The sequence below is a fragment of the Nematolebias whitei genome, chromosome 3 (genome assembly GCF_014905685.2).
Source record: "Nematolebias whitei isolate Nwh7 chromosome 3, NemWhi1, whole genome shotgun sequence".
NCBI lineage: Eukaryota > Metazoa > Chordata > Actinopteri > Cyprinodontiformes > Rivulidae > Nematolebias > Nematolebias whitei.
Window position 1 is genome coordinate 4,456,860 of NC_056500.1, and position 16,239 is coordinate 4,473,098.

General features: G+C 46.1%; 1 protein-coding gene across 1 annotated transcript in view; it reads right to left on the reverse strand.

Annotated features, from left to right (window-relative positions):
• Nucleotides 1–5,074: 5,074 nt before the first annotated feature.
• zc3h3 (zinc finger CCCH-type containing 3) overlaps nt 5,075–16,239 on the reverse strand; it is a 97,461-nt gene continuing 86,296 nt past the window's right edge. Inside the window, exons 10-12 of the mRNA XM_037674448.1 lie at nt 9,138–9,301; nt 8,904–9,061; nt 5,075–5,134 (exon numbers count right to left, since the gene is read on the reverse strand). Coding sequence (XP_037530376.1) covers nt 5,103–5,134; nt 8,904–9,061; nt 9,138–9,301 — 354 coding nt within the window. The 3' untranslated portion in view covers nt 5,075–5,102. The remainder of the gene's footprint in view (nt 5,135–8,903; nt 9,062–9,137; nt 9,302–16,239) is intronic.

Here is a 16,239-nt window from a genome sequence, read left to right on the forward strand (position 1 = left end):
CCCCCCCCCCCCCCCCCCCCCATCTGCTTCAAATCTGCTGGCAGGGATGAAAAGAAGTGCAGGAGATGAAGGAACAGAAATCACATCAAGGTATTTCAAGTCATTAAAGAGGCTTTTCTTTTGCAGCTGGCCATCAAACTTCCAGCGAAGCATTCTGCATTGAAATGCTGCATTAAGAAGATCTGCTCTGGTCCATTCATTGTCAGATGGGGGGGGGGGGGGGGATCAGTGGCCGGCAGAGGGGAGGGGGACGTGGGACAGAAATGTTTGAAGTCAGGCTTTTCATTGTGCTTCTGCATATTAGAACTTCGCTGCAGGTGCACTTCTACAGACTAAAGCAGAACGGACATCAGCAAGGTGGAGGATCGACGGAGGTGACCCCCGCCCCGTCCAAAGAGCCAGCTCCAGGAGGGGGCTCAGGGTTATCACAGGCCTGGGGGGGGGCACTGCTGTTAATGCTTCTGCAGAGGAATCAGCTTTAATTGTGCGGTGGGATGAGAGGAGTGCACGTGCACAACGAGGGGGGATGAGTTTTATAACATTTAGGAGGCAGAGGTTCAGAAAATAAGTTTTTATATATATATAAAAAAAAAAAAGCTGAGAGGGAAAATATTAAACTAAATCTGCTCCAACACGACCGGATCACTGGATGTTCACGACTCACTGATGAAACCAGATCAGAACCACGCGAAAAGTTAAAAACACGGATAAAAAGCTCCGTTTGTCACATCTGTAGTCTAAAACTGAGAGGAGACGTTTGGCTGCGGGTGTGTGTGTGTGTGTGTGGGGGGGGGACCCCAGGGGAGTCAAACTCAGTTATAAAAGGGGGCCAAGATTAAAAACTTGGCCCAAGCCCAGGGCCAGTCAGATAACCAACATGTTTTCTTGATTGCAGGTTCATTAATGAGAGTTTAATTTGTTCCCATGATGCTCTCTGTTGCTTTTTCCACATCAAAATGAAAGATTACTGAAAACTACTGTCCTGAGAGGTCTGCACTAAATGAAACATTCAGTCGTTTTTTAAGCAGTGAGAAACGATCAAAATATTTTACATCTAAAATATCTCAGAGGGCCAGATTTGGCCCACGGGCCTGGACTTTGACACACCTGCTCTAAACTGAGCAACAAACGCCAACATCTGGAACCATCCTGAAGCTCTTGAGTTGAACCTGAGCTTTTATTTTGAAGTGCAACATGATTTTTGGATTGTCCCACACAGTGTAGAGTCTGGACAGTGCGTTGTGCTGCTAAAGAAACACGTTTACACAAAATGATGCACAATTACACAAAATACACCGAACACAAGTTCCTGAGCAGAACGTGAGCTGCAGATTGAAACGGCAGCTTAAACTTTAACCTGTTTGGTTTTGTTGTTACAAACAGAGCTGCACGGTGCGTTTCCTGCCCTCTTTATTTATTTTTTGTTTTATCGGGGGGGGGTGCGTGCAAGAAGATGAGAGAAACTGTTCAGTCTGATTTTGTTTGTCCATCACTGTTCGTCACTGGGTGTCACGGAGCAGCTGCTGGGCTGGAAATGAACATGAAATGTCTTTTTTTTTAAATTTTCCGGAACTAATTATTTTAATTTCTAACGTTTTTCACGGGAAATATTTGTTCAAAACACAAATGCTCTACAAAGTAATCATCTGGAAATTCAAATTAAATTCACAATTAGCAGTTTTACATTGTTAAACACGAAGAATTTAGATTTATCCTTTTCAAAAATAATTTTTAGCTTAAAGGATTTAAACTTCTCGCACATTACACAAGCACACACGCACACACACACACACGCACACACTCGATGAAGGATCACAGTTGACCTTTCTTTTCGTCTCTCCGTGTTTCTGGACAGATGATTTCTCTCCCTCCGTCTCCGTCTCCTCTCCATCTCGTGCGCTTTTACTAAAAATTGAAATATTGATCTTAATTAGAGTTTGCCGAGCTCAGCAGCTCGCGTTGAGGGTTTTAGACAAGAGGCAGCAGACATCTGTCTAAGGCACTTACATCTTCAGCGCAGGAGAGGAGCCACGTGGCTGAGGAGGAGGAGGAGGAGGAGGAGAAGAGTGATGGCTCCCTGTCTCCTGCCTTTTCTAAGAAACATGTCGAGCTCTCCATCTCTGCTCGCCGCTGTCGATACATCTGAGGGAGAAGCAAAGTGAAAACTGACACACACACGCACACACACGCTCTCCATCTTGACAGAGCAGGCCGAAAGCAGCTAAACAGGAAGTGTGTGACACTCGGTTCATGAAGAGGAGTCGGGGCTTCTCCTCTGTCCCGCGGATGTCAGCCCTGAAAACGAATCTTTTGTCTGCCTCAACATTTGCTGCAGAGTTGCATCATGTGAGCAGGAGGCCCGAGTCCGAGACGCGTCCTGCTGTCACTGAGCTCTGGAAGAAGTTTCCAGTGAAGCGATTGTTAGTCGTCCACTGAGTCACTCGGGTGGTGATGTGGATGAACTCGTAACATCTGCCTGCCAGGATTACCCGTAGATTCATCCAGAAACAGTCAATACCAAAACACAACAATGGCTGTAACTTTGGGAACTGTACAACTATTCAGCTAAAGTTTGGCGAGGCAGTAGCCGAGGGTCTAAGCCAGGGGCGATTCTAGGATCTGCCCTTTAGGGGCGATCAGCCCCCAGTGTTGACAGCGGCTCTTGGCTTGAACGATGTGGTGGCCACTGGCTGTCATTTCTAACCTGGGCCCCAAGCCCGGCCTGGCCCGTCCTGAATTTGGGCCGGGCCGTAATAATGTGTTTGATGGGCGGGCCGGGTCGATGTCGGGCTTTTGATTGCGTCAGCAGACGCGTGCAGCTGGTGATCCAATTATATGGCAACCTGGCTTGCCATACAATCACCAGCCGCACGTGGCCATTTCCCCGCGAGCTGATCGGCCTTGAAAGAGGTGAAATAAAGTTCAGTTAAGCTTCAGATGGAACTACTGCCAGGAAGTGATCCATCAGCCCAAACGGACGTTCATTCAGCCGCTGCACTCAGCGAACACGCGTGGCCGACGACCCAAACGGTGAGATCACAAAATATCAGACATGTCAGAGCAGGGTCCGTGTCTGAATGATGCAGAATGCAGCAGAAACAGGGATTTAATGCGCTTTGATGGCCATGGTGTATTTTAACATTATTTAAAAAAAACATCTATGTTTACCTACATAAGTGAACACTTGATTCAATAACTATTTTAGAGAGCAACAAGAAGTAGCGCTAAGCTAGCAGCGCACAATACAGACGCGCTAGCTAACATGCGAAAGATGAAGCGCTCTGCTTTAATAAACACTTTGAACAAAATCACTTTAGTGTTAACTGATCATAAAAACAAATAATAAACTTAACCAGAAGTTCCAGCATGCATCTACATTTAAAACAAAGCACAACTAGCTTCAAGCATTAATCTTTAATCAATAAGCATACGATGCCATGATGACAGAAAATGGAGGATTTACCTGCAGTTACCTTCATACACATGAACATGTGGTACTTCCTGTTCCTGTAATCGGCTGATCGTGAGGTCGGCCGCAGGGCTTTATCATCTTTGACATTTTTCCAGACTTCGTTTGGTTTTTGAAATGTAATAAACTTTATTCCATCCTGTACCGTCAGGGGAACGCGTGCCTGAACTACGTTCTCCACCGACAACGTTTAATCGTTTTTCTGACGATTTTTCATGAAGTCTCTCCGACCGCAAAGAGTTCGTAATGCAAAACTTTGACAATGTTGTCAGGAGAAAAGGGGGTGGAGCTCCTGACGGGGGGGCGTTTCACTTGGGGACAAATTAAGATCGCTGATCGGTCAGTTGCTGATGAGCCTACCGGATTGATTGACAGGTGGTGTCCAGGATCCGACTCGTGCACAAAAACACCAACATTATACTGGCCCCTTTGAGGCCGTCATCAATTATTACATTTTTCATTCTAAATTTATTCAACATTTTGCTGAATTTAAGGTTTCAGAAGTGAGTTTCTTCACAAAATCCTAATGACGGTTTATTTTTCAGGGGTGCCGAGTCAAAATCAAGGGGTGTCTGAGCACCCCCAAGAAGAGGCTCAAATCACCGCTAAGCACAAAGAATGTGACAGATCTGTGGTTGAAACGTTGACACTAACTCTTAGAAGTTGAGATCGCTCATCTGTGGTCAGGCCACAAAGGCAACAGGTCCAGGAGGGAAACCCAGACCCCCCCCCACCCCCCTCAGAGACATTCTCCAGCTCCTCCCGAGGAGTTCCCAGACCAGAGAGGAGATATAATCCCTCCAGAGGGTCCTGGGTCTGCAGGAGAAGCAGCTCTACTCCGAGCATCTCCCAGACGACGGCGCGGTGGCTGAGCGTCATCCCCAACACATCCTCCGAGCGCCAACGGATCGTGCAACGTTTCACAAAACCATCCACGAATCCCATTTCTCAGCATGAAAATGTGATGACAGGCAGCGGGCGGTACGCACTTCTTCCAGAAAATCTTTCCTTCAAACTGCAGGACACGCACACACTTTCTTTGCTGCCGTTTGCGAACACGTGCACGAAACATTCGCTTCACTTCCTGTTGTTTAAAATGCCCGAGAGTTGAACGTGTTCATTCCGTCTGAATGTGAGTTCAGTGTTGATGGAAGCATGTGACCGCCGTGTCCGCCTGACATGCAACTGTGATATTAGCATGTGAGGCGGATTCCTGTCTGCACACACACGCACGCACGTGCACACGCCGAGCGTGACGTCACTCTGCGCTCGTGTGTCTCCTCTGTTGGCTTTTAAAGAGAGAGCCACTGCTGCTTCTGTCACCACCTCCCCGATGAAAGGTTTCACGAACGCGCTCGGATCATGTGACGCTGCAGAAACACACGCACAGCTCATAACACCCCCCCCCCCCAACACACACACACACAAGAACAACACAGAGTGGGAATTCAAACTTTATTTCTCCGTTTTAAAATGTACAAAAACGTGGTAAGAATAAAAATTGCACAGCGAAGATGTAAACTCATAAAAACTCAGGTCTAAAGACAAAAACGTTCAGAGCCCGAGTGTCTGCGAATAAAATAATTATAATAAAAGCAAGAATCTGATGTTTTCACCTCTGGTCCTGCACGTCTCACAGCCGAGGTTTGATCTGCAGCTTTTTCTCTGCAGAACAGAAACACAAAAAAGATCAACATGAGAAGGTTTTGCAGAAATTAAATGACAAAAGAGACAATTATAAAGTGACAAATCGTGCGCGTTTGCTCGTATGTAACTGCCTCGGATCCAGGTGAGTGATGACACCTCAGCTGATGAGTAAATGAAGAAGAGGACAACAGGGATGGAGTGTGTGTGTGTGAGTGTGTGTGTGTGAGAACATGGCAGTGATACATCATGTCTGAGCTAATTTATGCAAAGTGAAGAGGAGCTTGTTTGGCAGAGTTCCACCTTTAATGAGGCTCTCTGCGGTGCCGAGTGTTGGTGAAGGAGATCCGAGTCATTAGTAATACTTAAAGCAGCCGGACTGCAGGAGCGAAGGGGCGAGCACGTCCTCCCCGGCTCCGTCCGAGTCTTTGGAAAGAATTTATAAATCTAACAACGCCTCTTTCCGTTTCTGGTTTTGGAAAGTTTTCACAGATTTCTTCTGACGTTCATCTGTCACCGAGGCAATAGGTCCAGGAGAGAAACCCAGACCTCCCTCTCCTCAGAGACACTCTCCAGCTCCTCCTGGGGGACCCCGAGGTGTTCCCACACCGGACAGGACCCATAATCTCTTCAGAGAGTCTGGGTCTGACCCGGGGTCTCTTCCAAGTGGAGGAGGCATCAGGAGGCATATGAAGCATCTCAGATGACTCCTTTCGATGCAGAGGAGCAGTGGCTCTACTTCGAGCTCCCCCCAGATGACGGAGCTTCTCTCCTGATCTCTAACCCTGAGCCCCCCCCACCTTACGAAGGACGCTCATTTCAGCCGCTTGGATCCAGGATCTCATTCTTTCAGTCCTGATCCAAACCAGTAAATCCAGAGCTTTGCCTTTTCACTCAGTTCTTTTTTTCACCATGACTGACCGAAGCAACACCTTCATTACTGAGGATGAGATGCACACATACCATACATGAACAAGACGCTCAGAAACTCCTCGACCTAAGGTAAAGACCCCCACCCCCACCCCACCCCCCAGGAGGAGGTGCTCCACCTGCTCCTGGTTGCACCGCGGCGTCAGGCTGAGAGGAGCCGAATCTCATGCAGCTGCAAACGTTCTCCGTTCACCACAGTGGAGAACATGCGTCGCCCGCAGGTTTCAGCGGCGCTTCAGAAGCTTCACTGCAGTTCTCCGGTAAACGGCAGGAAACACCGACGTGTAGCAGGAACACAAGAAGAAGAAGAGCCGTCCTTCATCCCGAAGCAAACGGAAGGATTCAACGTGTCCAAGCAGTTTGTCCGGTTCACGAAACCTCTGCGTCCAAATCTGAACGTGCACGACAGGCTGCAACACCCGGAGCACGAACCAGACAACCACAGGAGATTAGTCCTCAATTACAGAATAAAACTGAAACATGTGCCGTGTTTTCTGCATAATGTAGATGCCCTGCGACTTATACACCGAAACAACGTACGTATGGATTTTTCCCATATTTATAAAACAATTTTTGGCTGATTTGACCGTTTTCATTATTCTGACTGAAAATATTGAACACTACCATTTTCAGCTGCTGGATGGCACTTGTGTCGTATGGCATGCTGTTGTGTCATCTATTCATCCATCCATCCATTATCTTTTACCCGCTTCTTCCATTTTGGGTCACGGGCGTCGCCGGTGACCATGTCCAGCAATCACTGTGCGAGGGGCGGGGGGACACACTGGACAGATCGCAAGTCCATCACAGGGACACACAGACACAAACCACCATCCACTCTCTCTCTCTCACCTAGAGACAATTTAGAGTTACCAATCAGCCTAACATGCATGTTTTTGGTCTGTGGGAGGAAACCGGAGAAAACCCACGCATGCACAGAGAGAACATGCAAACTCCACCCAGAAAGGCCCCCGGACTGGGGTTTGAACCAGGGACCTGCTCGCTGAGAGGCAGCAGCTCTACCAGTTGTGCCACCGTGCTGCCCGCTGTTGTGTCATGTAATAGGTAAAAGTGGCTATTAATGACACAATCAGCTTGCCATAGCCTGCCACCTCCGTCCAGCTCGCCTGGAGCAACCGTCAAATCTGCTTCATTTCTCTGCGCCGCCCCGGAGAAACGCAGCTGATTTGACCATTGAAGTGAATTTATTAAATAAAAGTTCAACAGAGACACACCTTTACTATAAAGTTGAGCAAACAAATACTTGTTTTTAAGTGTTAATCTTGTTAAATTCTTGTTAAAGTCCTCCTGCGTACACTCCCGCAGCCGCCATTGGGCAGCCAATTGATTTTTGGCTCAACACCGGCACACGTTACCCGACTGTCAGTGGTGACGCGTAATAGACGAGACTTACCCGGCGACGGGACGTATTTATGGATTCTTCCACTTTATTAGACATATTTGGACTGATGCAACTTATAGGGCGGTGTGATGTGTACAGTGTAAAATACAGTCAATAAAAAAGCTTGAATAAATAAAAAATTAAATGAACAGAAGTAACGACAGAAAAAGCAATAATAAGAAACAAAAGAGACTAAATTACGGGGATTAATGGACACAATCAGCTGTTTTATGATCAAATCCAGTTTCCAGAAAGTTTTGTTTATGTTTAAATATGTGAGTAACACAAATTATTAACGCTCTCAGTATTTATTAGGCTTTAGGTTTCAAGTTTTTTAAAATTGTAAATTAAATTAAAAAAGCACGACAGTTGGTCACAAACAACAACAAAAAGCATAAAAACAGAACCAGTTTGGTAAAAATATTAGATTAATTATAAAAAAAAACACAACAACTTAACGCTCATGTTTTATTAAAAGCTGTTAAATACAAATAAGTTTTGATTAGTCAAAAAATATTATTTTGTTTGTTTAACTTAATTCAGATAAAACTGTAGATAAATCACAAAACTACGTGGAGTTTCTTATTTGTGTTGGAAGCAGTCAGATGTTGGGCTGCAGATCCAGCCGGTCCCCGTGTGCGTGTGGGAGCCCAGCAGGTGGACTCTGATCCCAATGAAAGACCGGAACGGGGGAGGGTGGGGGGGTCGTTCTTCTAATCCTCCATCTGTCAAATCTGTCAGCAGTGAGCTGAGATGATCCTCCATCGGCCCAAAAGCTAAATATTATCACCTCTGTGCCGAGTTTGATTACTCCACACCCCGACTCGTCCTGCGACCCGCTCCTGGTCAGACGGACCCATCCTGGGAATTAAAAAGGGATCCAAGGGGATTGTTTCCCCTGAAAATCTCCACTCCGAGACCTGGATTCAGAAACCTTCAGTTTCAGGGAGAACGAGGCTGTTGTCTGTAAACGAACGTTTCACGTCGTGTAAACGAGGCCTCAGACTGGCTGACCCGTCTGTCAATCAAGAGACACGTTTCATCGATGATGATCGGCTGACGTCTAGTTTTTAATCTACCCAGAATACCTTTGAGATCGACAGGTAGATCGCGATCGGCGCATTGGGCGCCCCTGGTCGATGCAGTAAACTGACCCAACTATAAAACACTGTCTTAATTTATACATATTTAAATTGCGAATATGGTAATTAGTTAAAAATGACAAAGCATTGATAGTGTCGGTAAACTTCTCCAAACTACACTGTTAGATGGAAGGTGGTTTATAATGTCAGGCAATATTTATTATAAAAGAACAACATTTCAAAATGTTTAGATGTGTGCTGCCTAGTCTGTTTTAATCAATCTGTGTGTTTTCAGCTCATGAAGAACTCTGCGCTCTCAGAAGGTGAAAACCTTCAGAAGCAGCTTTAAAACCCTCCACCAGTTTCACGTTTGTACCTTTGACTTGTGCCACGTTAGCCGGATGAGCATTCGGTGCTTCTGCTTCCTCGGGAGAGCTGGAGAGGGAGATGAAGGATGGCAGGGCCAGAGGACCCGCAGGGGGCGTCCCTGGAGCTGCCTGAGCGTTCTGTGGCATGTGGACAAACAGGTGAGGCCTGCGGGACAGAAACACGAGTTAAAATGTGTAACGACGTTTGTTATGACTGGATCGGTTTGAAACTGGAGCGGCACCTTTTCACAGGCTCCTTGGTGCGGGGTCTCTTGGCAGGAGTCGAGGCGGTGCCGTCGGGGCTCCGTTTGACCCGTTGGCGGTGCTGCAGCTTACAGCAGGAGCCTCGAGGGCAGGAGCCGGACTTGGAGAAGTCCGGACACACCAGGGTGTGTTTCTTCTTACACTGAGGATTACAGACACGATCAGCTGCAGACCATAAAGAAGAACTGAAGTCTTTGTTCCCTTCATTCGTTTCGTTTTCTTTTCCATCACTCAAAGGCTCTTTAGGAGTTTCCTGACCCTTCAGAGCCACCGTACATGCACAAATCATGTCTCAGCTACCAGAACAACAGATTTTAGTTCAACACCTGAAAAACTGTTAGATCTATTTTGAGTTTGCTCAGGCTGATTAGCTGCGGCGGACATCTTGAATCAGGGTGACTCTAAAAAACAAAGATTTAATTTGTGTACAAGACTGTCGGCCTTTCGTTGTGACAGTGATTAAATCACCAAGTGGAAGCCATGACTCATTTTATTTACAGTACCGGAACAACCGCTCACGGATCAGCTTTAGCACCACGGTAGCTCAGTGGTCAGTGCCCAGGATGGACATCTGGCGTAAAACAGTCAAATCTTCTGCGAGAATCCTCTCGATGTGGCGACTCCTGCAGAGCTGCTCCTGCAGAGCTGCTCCTGCAGAGCTGCTCCTGCAGAGCGGCTCGACGGAGAGACCAGGTTTGGATTAGGCGCTCGTTCTTGCAGGTTGCTAATTTTAAACGTTCGAGTCACCGTATCTTTTAACGCGCACCGAGATGAAGTCGGTCACATTTAACGTCATTCTGGGGAGAGGTGTGCACGAGAGCGCGGGCGTCCGTGTTTGCAGGCGAGTGTGTCTGAGTGTGTAATGCGGGTGTAAATTGGTGGCTTCATTCTCCACGAGACCCGATCCCCCCCACCTGTCAGAAAAGCTAATTATATTCACTCCGGAGTGCAAAGAGTGTGTGTGTGTGTGTGTGTGTGTGTGTGGGGGGGGGGGGCAGATAAGTCCAGAAATAGAACATGTATGTATGTTTGTGTGTGGAGGGGACAGAGATCGATTTTCCAGGAACATTGTGGACTCTTGGTCCCCTCTGGCCCCCCCAGAGCCCCTGCCACCTCCCTCCCCCCTCACACCCGTGTTCCTGCTCCACTGGGAGCCGGCGCTCCGCTGTTAAGATGTTTCCTCGGATCATCTCGTAGGGCTGCGGCTCAGATGCAACATTTCTCCAAACAAACTGGGTCCGTTTGCATTTGTCGGCGACGGCGGTCGGTTCGGACGTCACCGTCAAGCTACAGGGGCTCACACGCTAGAAATCATTTATCATTTTAGAGCCAATTAGTGCTCTAAACAATTAGTGCTCTAAACAATTAGTGCTCTAAACAATTAGTGCTCTAAAACTCATCTGACTGACAGGGCTGCTGTGACGGATCAAACAGCTTCATCGAGGCTTCGCCGTCCAGATGTTGCAGCTGCAGGACGGACGGTTCGAACAAACTACGAGTTCTTTCTTTATTTTTATTTGTGCATCTACAAGTGTCTGCTCGGAAGGTGGGGGGTGAAACCAGAAACACGAACCTCGATACTTTGATCGCAGAAACAAAATGTTTCCAGAGAGGCTGTGGAAAGTGTCAAACCCCAAACTTCAGATAATTAAAACGGTTTCTGTGAGCTCCACGCTCTCTGGGGTTTCTGCACATTTATTCGTAATAAAATGATAAAAATCCGATGAATGAGTTGCTCTTAGTGACACCTCTCAGGAGTTTTAGACTAAAATCATGTTTCGTTGAGAAACAAAACATGCGATACAGCGAGACGTCTGAAAACTAAACGTAGAGTTTAAATGTTTTATTTTTCATTAATAAGGTCCAAGCTGTAAAAATATAAAAAAGTTTAAGTTTAACAGAAGTCTCTCAGGTTCGTGTCCCAGCGGTTCATCGATGTCCCCTGACGCCGAGGGCTTTGAGTAGTGGACGCTTGTAGTTTTGGAGATGAAGGTTTTTCCTGACTGGAACTGAACATGGAACAAAGTAAACCTGAATGTTTTTGGTGCAACGTATTCAAGATGGTGGAGACCAGAGGGAGGTTTATTTTTCTTGTCCGAGGCGGCGCAGAGTGACGGATCCTGGAGAGTGGAGGGAGACATTTCATCCACCGCCAGGTGCAGTGGAGGAGCCGGGGGGTGGCCACCGGTGGCCTTGGTCACCCCAATCATTTGAGGAACTATACTTTTAAGGAATATAAACTAGAAAGCTTCTTTTCTTACATATAGGTGCAGCTACACACCAGTTCTCAACACGAATGGATGGATAGACTTTGCTCTGCGACGGAGGAAATAAAAACATAACTTTTATCTGCCCACGAAGGAAAGAAACCGAACTGTGATCTGTAAAAGAGTTAAAGTCCATAACCAGCTGACAAACTGTGAGTGGCTGAGTCCACTGTCCTCAGCTCCATACATCCTCATTTTCATAAAAAGACAGAAATGGGAAATGGGAGGGAGATGGGGAAAAAAAAAAAGCTAAAGTGAGGAGAACATCTTTATTCCACACAAAGTTAACAATTTTCCACTTGATTTAAGGAACGCCAGGATGTCTCTGGGGCCTATTAGAGAGCTCTCTGCTGGGCCAAAACCAGGAGGAGTCAGCACATTTACCAAGAGGGAAGAGAGGGAGCAGAAAACGAGAGGATGGGAAGCTGAGAGATGGCAAAAATATAAAGTAAAATAAAAAAGGGGAGCTCACACATACATTTACAACTTAGGCTTTAAGCCAAGAGTCACTGAGAGCGACTTACAGAGAGGGGATGGAACAATAAAGGAGCCCCGATTGATATATTGTCACATTTACACGAGTAAAATCAAGAGAAAAATGGGGGTTTTGTTGTGTCACTGCACTTAGAGCTGTAATCAGACTGAGATTAGCATCTTATAAATCTATCTAAGTGACACCGCAGCGTAGATGCAGTGGACGCAGAGAAAATAAGAAGAAAGCTGTGGCTCTCCTCTCCTGTTGCATGAAGTGGAACCCGGCTTCGCTTTGACTGCAGCTTTAAATCACAGCCTTTATGTGGGAGCAAACCTTCTTAATGGATTACTCTGTAATTTTTACAAACGTTCATCCTGAACAAAGAGGGATCTCAGGGACCCGTCAGGTATTCTGCTGCTGCTGCTCTGGTCTCATATGGAGATCTGGGAGAAGCTTTAGAGTGCCCATTACTTGCAGAGTGCCTCAGGGCTCTATACTTGGCCCCATTCTCTTTTCTCGGTTTTTACCTGAACCAACAAACCGTTATTTTAAACAAGGTAATTTTGAATTTGATGTCCGCAACAGTAAAGTTTGAGGGTTCTGGAGAAGAGTGTCTATTGGATAGTCGAACTTCGGATTCAGGAAGAGCAGTGGTTTTGTTCTGGTCGTGGACCACTGGACCAACTCTACACCCTCAGCAGGGTCCTGGAGGGTGCGTGGGAGTTTTCCAAACCAGTCTACATGTTCTTTGTGGACTTGGAGAAGGCGTTTGACTGCGTCCCTTGGGGAACCCTGTGGGGGATAGTATGGGGTACCAGGCCCTTTGATACGGGCTGTTAGGTCCCTGTACGACTGGTGTCAGAGCTTGGTCCACATTGCCGGCAGTAAGTCGGGCTCATTCCCGGTGAGAGTTGGACTCCGCCAAGGTTGCCCTTTGTCATAGATTCTGTTCATAACTTTTATGGACAGAATTTCTAGGCGCAGCCGAGGTGTTGAGGGGATCCGTTTTGGTGGCCTTAGGATCACTTCTCTGTTTTTTGTAGATAAATGGTAAACGGACTGTACTTAAGAAGCGCCTTTCCATCTTATTTCAAGATACTCAAAGTGCATTATACTACAATTTGTGCCCTCATTTACCCATTCATACAGCACTCTACTAGATCTCTACAAAGCTAAATGCTAGATGATGTGGTCCTGTTGGCTTAATCAGATCATGATCTACAGGTTTCACTGGAGCGGTTCACAATCAAGTGTGATGCAGCCGGGATGAGGATCAGTGCCTCCAAATCTGAGGCCATGGTCTTGAGCCGGAAAAGGGTAGAGTGCCCTCTCCGGGTCAGGGAGGAGGCCCTACCCCAAGTGGAGGAGTTCAAGTATCTCGGGGTCTTGTTCAAGAATGAGGGAAAAATGGAGCATGAGATCGATAGGCGGATAGGTTCAGCGTCTGCAGTGAAGAGGGTGCTGTACCGGTCTGTCGTGGTGAAGAGAGAGCTGAGTCAAAAGGCGAAGCTCTCAATTTACCGGTCGATCTACGTTCCTTCCCTCATCTATGGTCATGAGCTTTGGGTTGTGACAGAAAGAACGAGATCTCAGATACAAGCGGCCAAAATGAGTTTTCTCCGCAGGGTGTCTGGGCTCTCCCTCAGAGATGGGGTGAGAAGCTCGATCATCCGGGAGGGACTCAGAGTAGAGCCGCTGTTTCTCCACGTCGAGAGGAGCCAGTTGAGGTGGCTCGGGTGTCTGGTTAGGATGACTCCTGGACACCTCCTGGTGAGGTGTTCCGGACACGTCCCACCAGGAGGAGACCCAGAGGAAGACCCAGGACACGCTGGAGGAACTATGTTTCTCGGCTGGTCTGGGAACGCCTCAGGGTTCCCCCGGAGGAGCTGGACCATGTGGCTGGGGAGAGGGAAGTCTGGGCCTCCCTACTTAGGCTGCTACCCCCGCGACCCGACCCCGGATAAGTGGAAGAGAATAGATGGACGGATGGATGTAACAACAACCGCAACAGTAAAGTGTTTATTTTAATTATATTTTCCTGCATATCATTTTACCCTCTGGATAGTGTTTAAACAGACTTGGAGGTTTTATTAACACAAACATTTAGTGAAATTATCAGTTCAGCTGCATGAGAAACAACAAAAAGTCAAAAACACATAAGACTTTAATACAAAAACAACAAGTGTGCATCTTGTTTTTAAAGCAGACCAAAGCTATCCTCTCTCAGGAGGATTTTTGAATCATAACTGTCGGCATTATAAAACTTTTTCATCTGCTGCTCACAGAAATAAACACTAACCTCCAAAAGATCCATCAAAACCATCCCGTTTCTGATGGTTTCAGTGAAAATAAATACCAGTAAATATCCACAGTGCATGCAGATGCAGCCAGCAGAGAAACTCCTTTTGTTGTAATTTGTAATTCTTTTAATCTTTAAAAAGCTATCGAGTGCGCATGTATCATCTTTTCATCCTGTCCAAAACGGAGCAGAACTTACTGAACATGACAGGAATATTTTATTATTATTATTATTTTATAACTGCTGTAATCCAACCAAGTTGTTTTTAAACCTCAGATTATTTGTTCAAAGATTCTCTTGAAATCAGACGATCAGCCGGGCTGAAAGTGCACATTTTTACCTAATAGAAGACAAAAGTTCATCTCAAAATATTTATATGTACAACACAAATTCTGAAAAATCTTGGGACTTTGTGTCAGAAAAAAACCCAAAACATGAAATCTAATGATTGGCAAATTTCATCATCTCACATTTTATTCACAACAGAACACAGTCAACTAAAACATTAACCTTGAATAAATAATTTTGGGTTTGATGGCAGCGACATAGCTCAGAAAAGTTGAGCCGGGGGCAGCAAAGGTTGTAAAAGTAAGTAGTGTTAATAAGAAACAGCTGGAGGAGCATTTAGCAGCTAATGAGGTTGATTGGCTACAGGTGAGTCAGAGGGCGGGGCATGAGAGGCTGAATCTTTCAGACAGATGGGCAGAGGTTCAGCTGTCTGTGAAAAACTGTCTAAAACTACAACTTCAGAATGAAGCTCCTCGCTAGAAAACGGGAGAATTTTGAATCTCCATCATCTCCAGTTCATAATCTCATCAACAGATTAGAAGAATCTGTAGAAATCTCTGAGCTCAAAGGACGAGGCTGAAACGGATGGTCGTGATCTTCGGGCCCTCAGGGGCCCCTGCATTAAAAACAGGTCTGGTTCTGTTCTGGGCTCTTCCACAGATCATCCACAGATGCTGCTTAAAGCTCTATCGGACAAAGAAGAAGCCAGATGTGGACACCGTCCAGAACCGTTGCCGTCTTCTCTGGACCAAAGTTCAGAGAGTGCACAGTTCAAAAGCCTGCCTCTCTGATGGTATAGGGGTGCATTAGTGCCTCAGGTATGGGCGGCTTACACATCTAAATTCAATTTAAAGAGCTCTTACTTTTTCCATGAATATAATAAAATTTCGTAGATTCAATGTTTGTTTACTCTGTTCCACGGTAAATAAAATGTTTTTTTTTTTTAAATTTGCAAATAATTGTTTTCTATTTTTATTTACACGTGAACTTTTCGCTGAATCGGGGTTGCACGTGTCGTCATGAGAGCCCTCCAAGAGACGTCAGAGCAGTTTTACAACAATAAGAACTTAGAAAGTTTAGTTTAGCAGAAGTTTTCTTTTTGCTTGGAAGAAAAACTAAAATAAAGAATGAACATTTAAAAAAAAAAAATTAAGGTTATTTTGAAGATTTTCAAGTTTAGGAACAACTCCGATAACTCTGTTAAATACGACAACTGAAGCCACTCGATGGAAGTATGGATGAAAAGAACAGGTAGTGACAAATTAGATACATTCAGGAGAGAAAAGATGAAATGATTAAAAACTAGTACGCAGCAGAGAAAAGAAAAGACATTTGGACAGATCCTGTCAGGGTGGAGGGGGAGACAAAGCCAGGATGAGGGAGGATGGGAGGAGGAGGATGGAGCCGAGGAGCAGACTTAACCCCTGAGCTGCTGCAGTGTCTGTCCGCCCGGCTCAGAGTGCCACCCTCAGCAGTTTTCCCATCTATAATTACTGCCTGCTATCCATCATGCAGCCGCCGGTGCCTCACAGCAAAACGCTCCGTAAACACACACACACACATGCACACAGGCACACACACACACACAAACACACACACGGGGAAAATCACAGAGCTAAGCAGTTCGGCTAATAGAATAAATATTAATATCCCTTTTGTTTTCTATCCCCTCGTTTCCCTTCGCACATTTTAAATGAGGTCTGACAGTGTGAAAAAGCATCTGTTTCACACTCAAAACCAGCCGGGGGGGG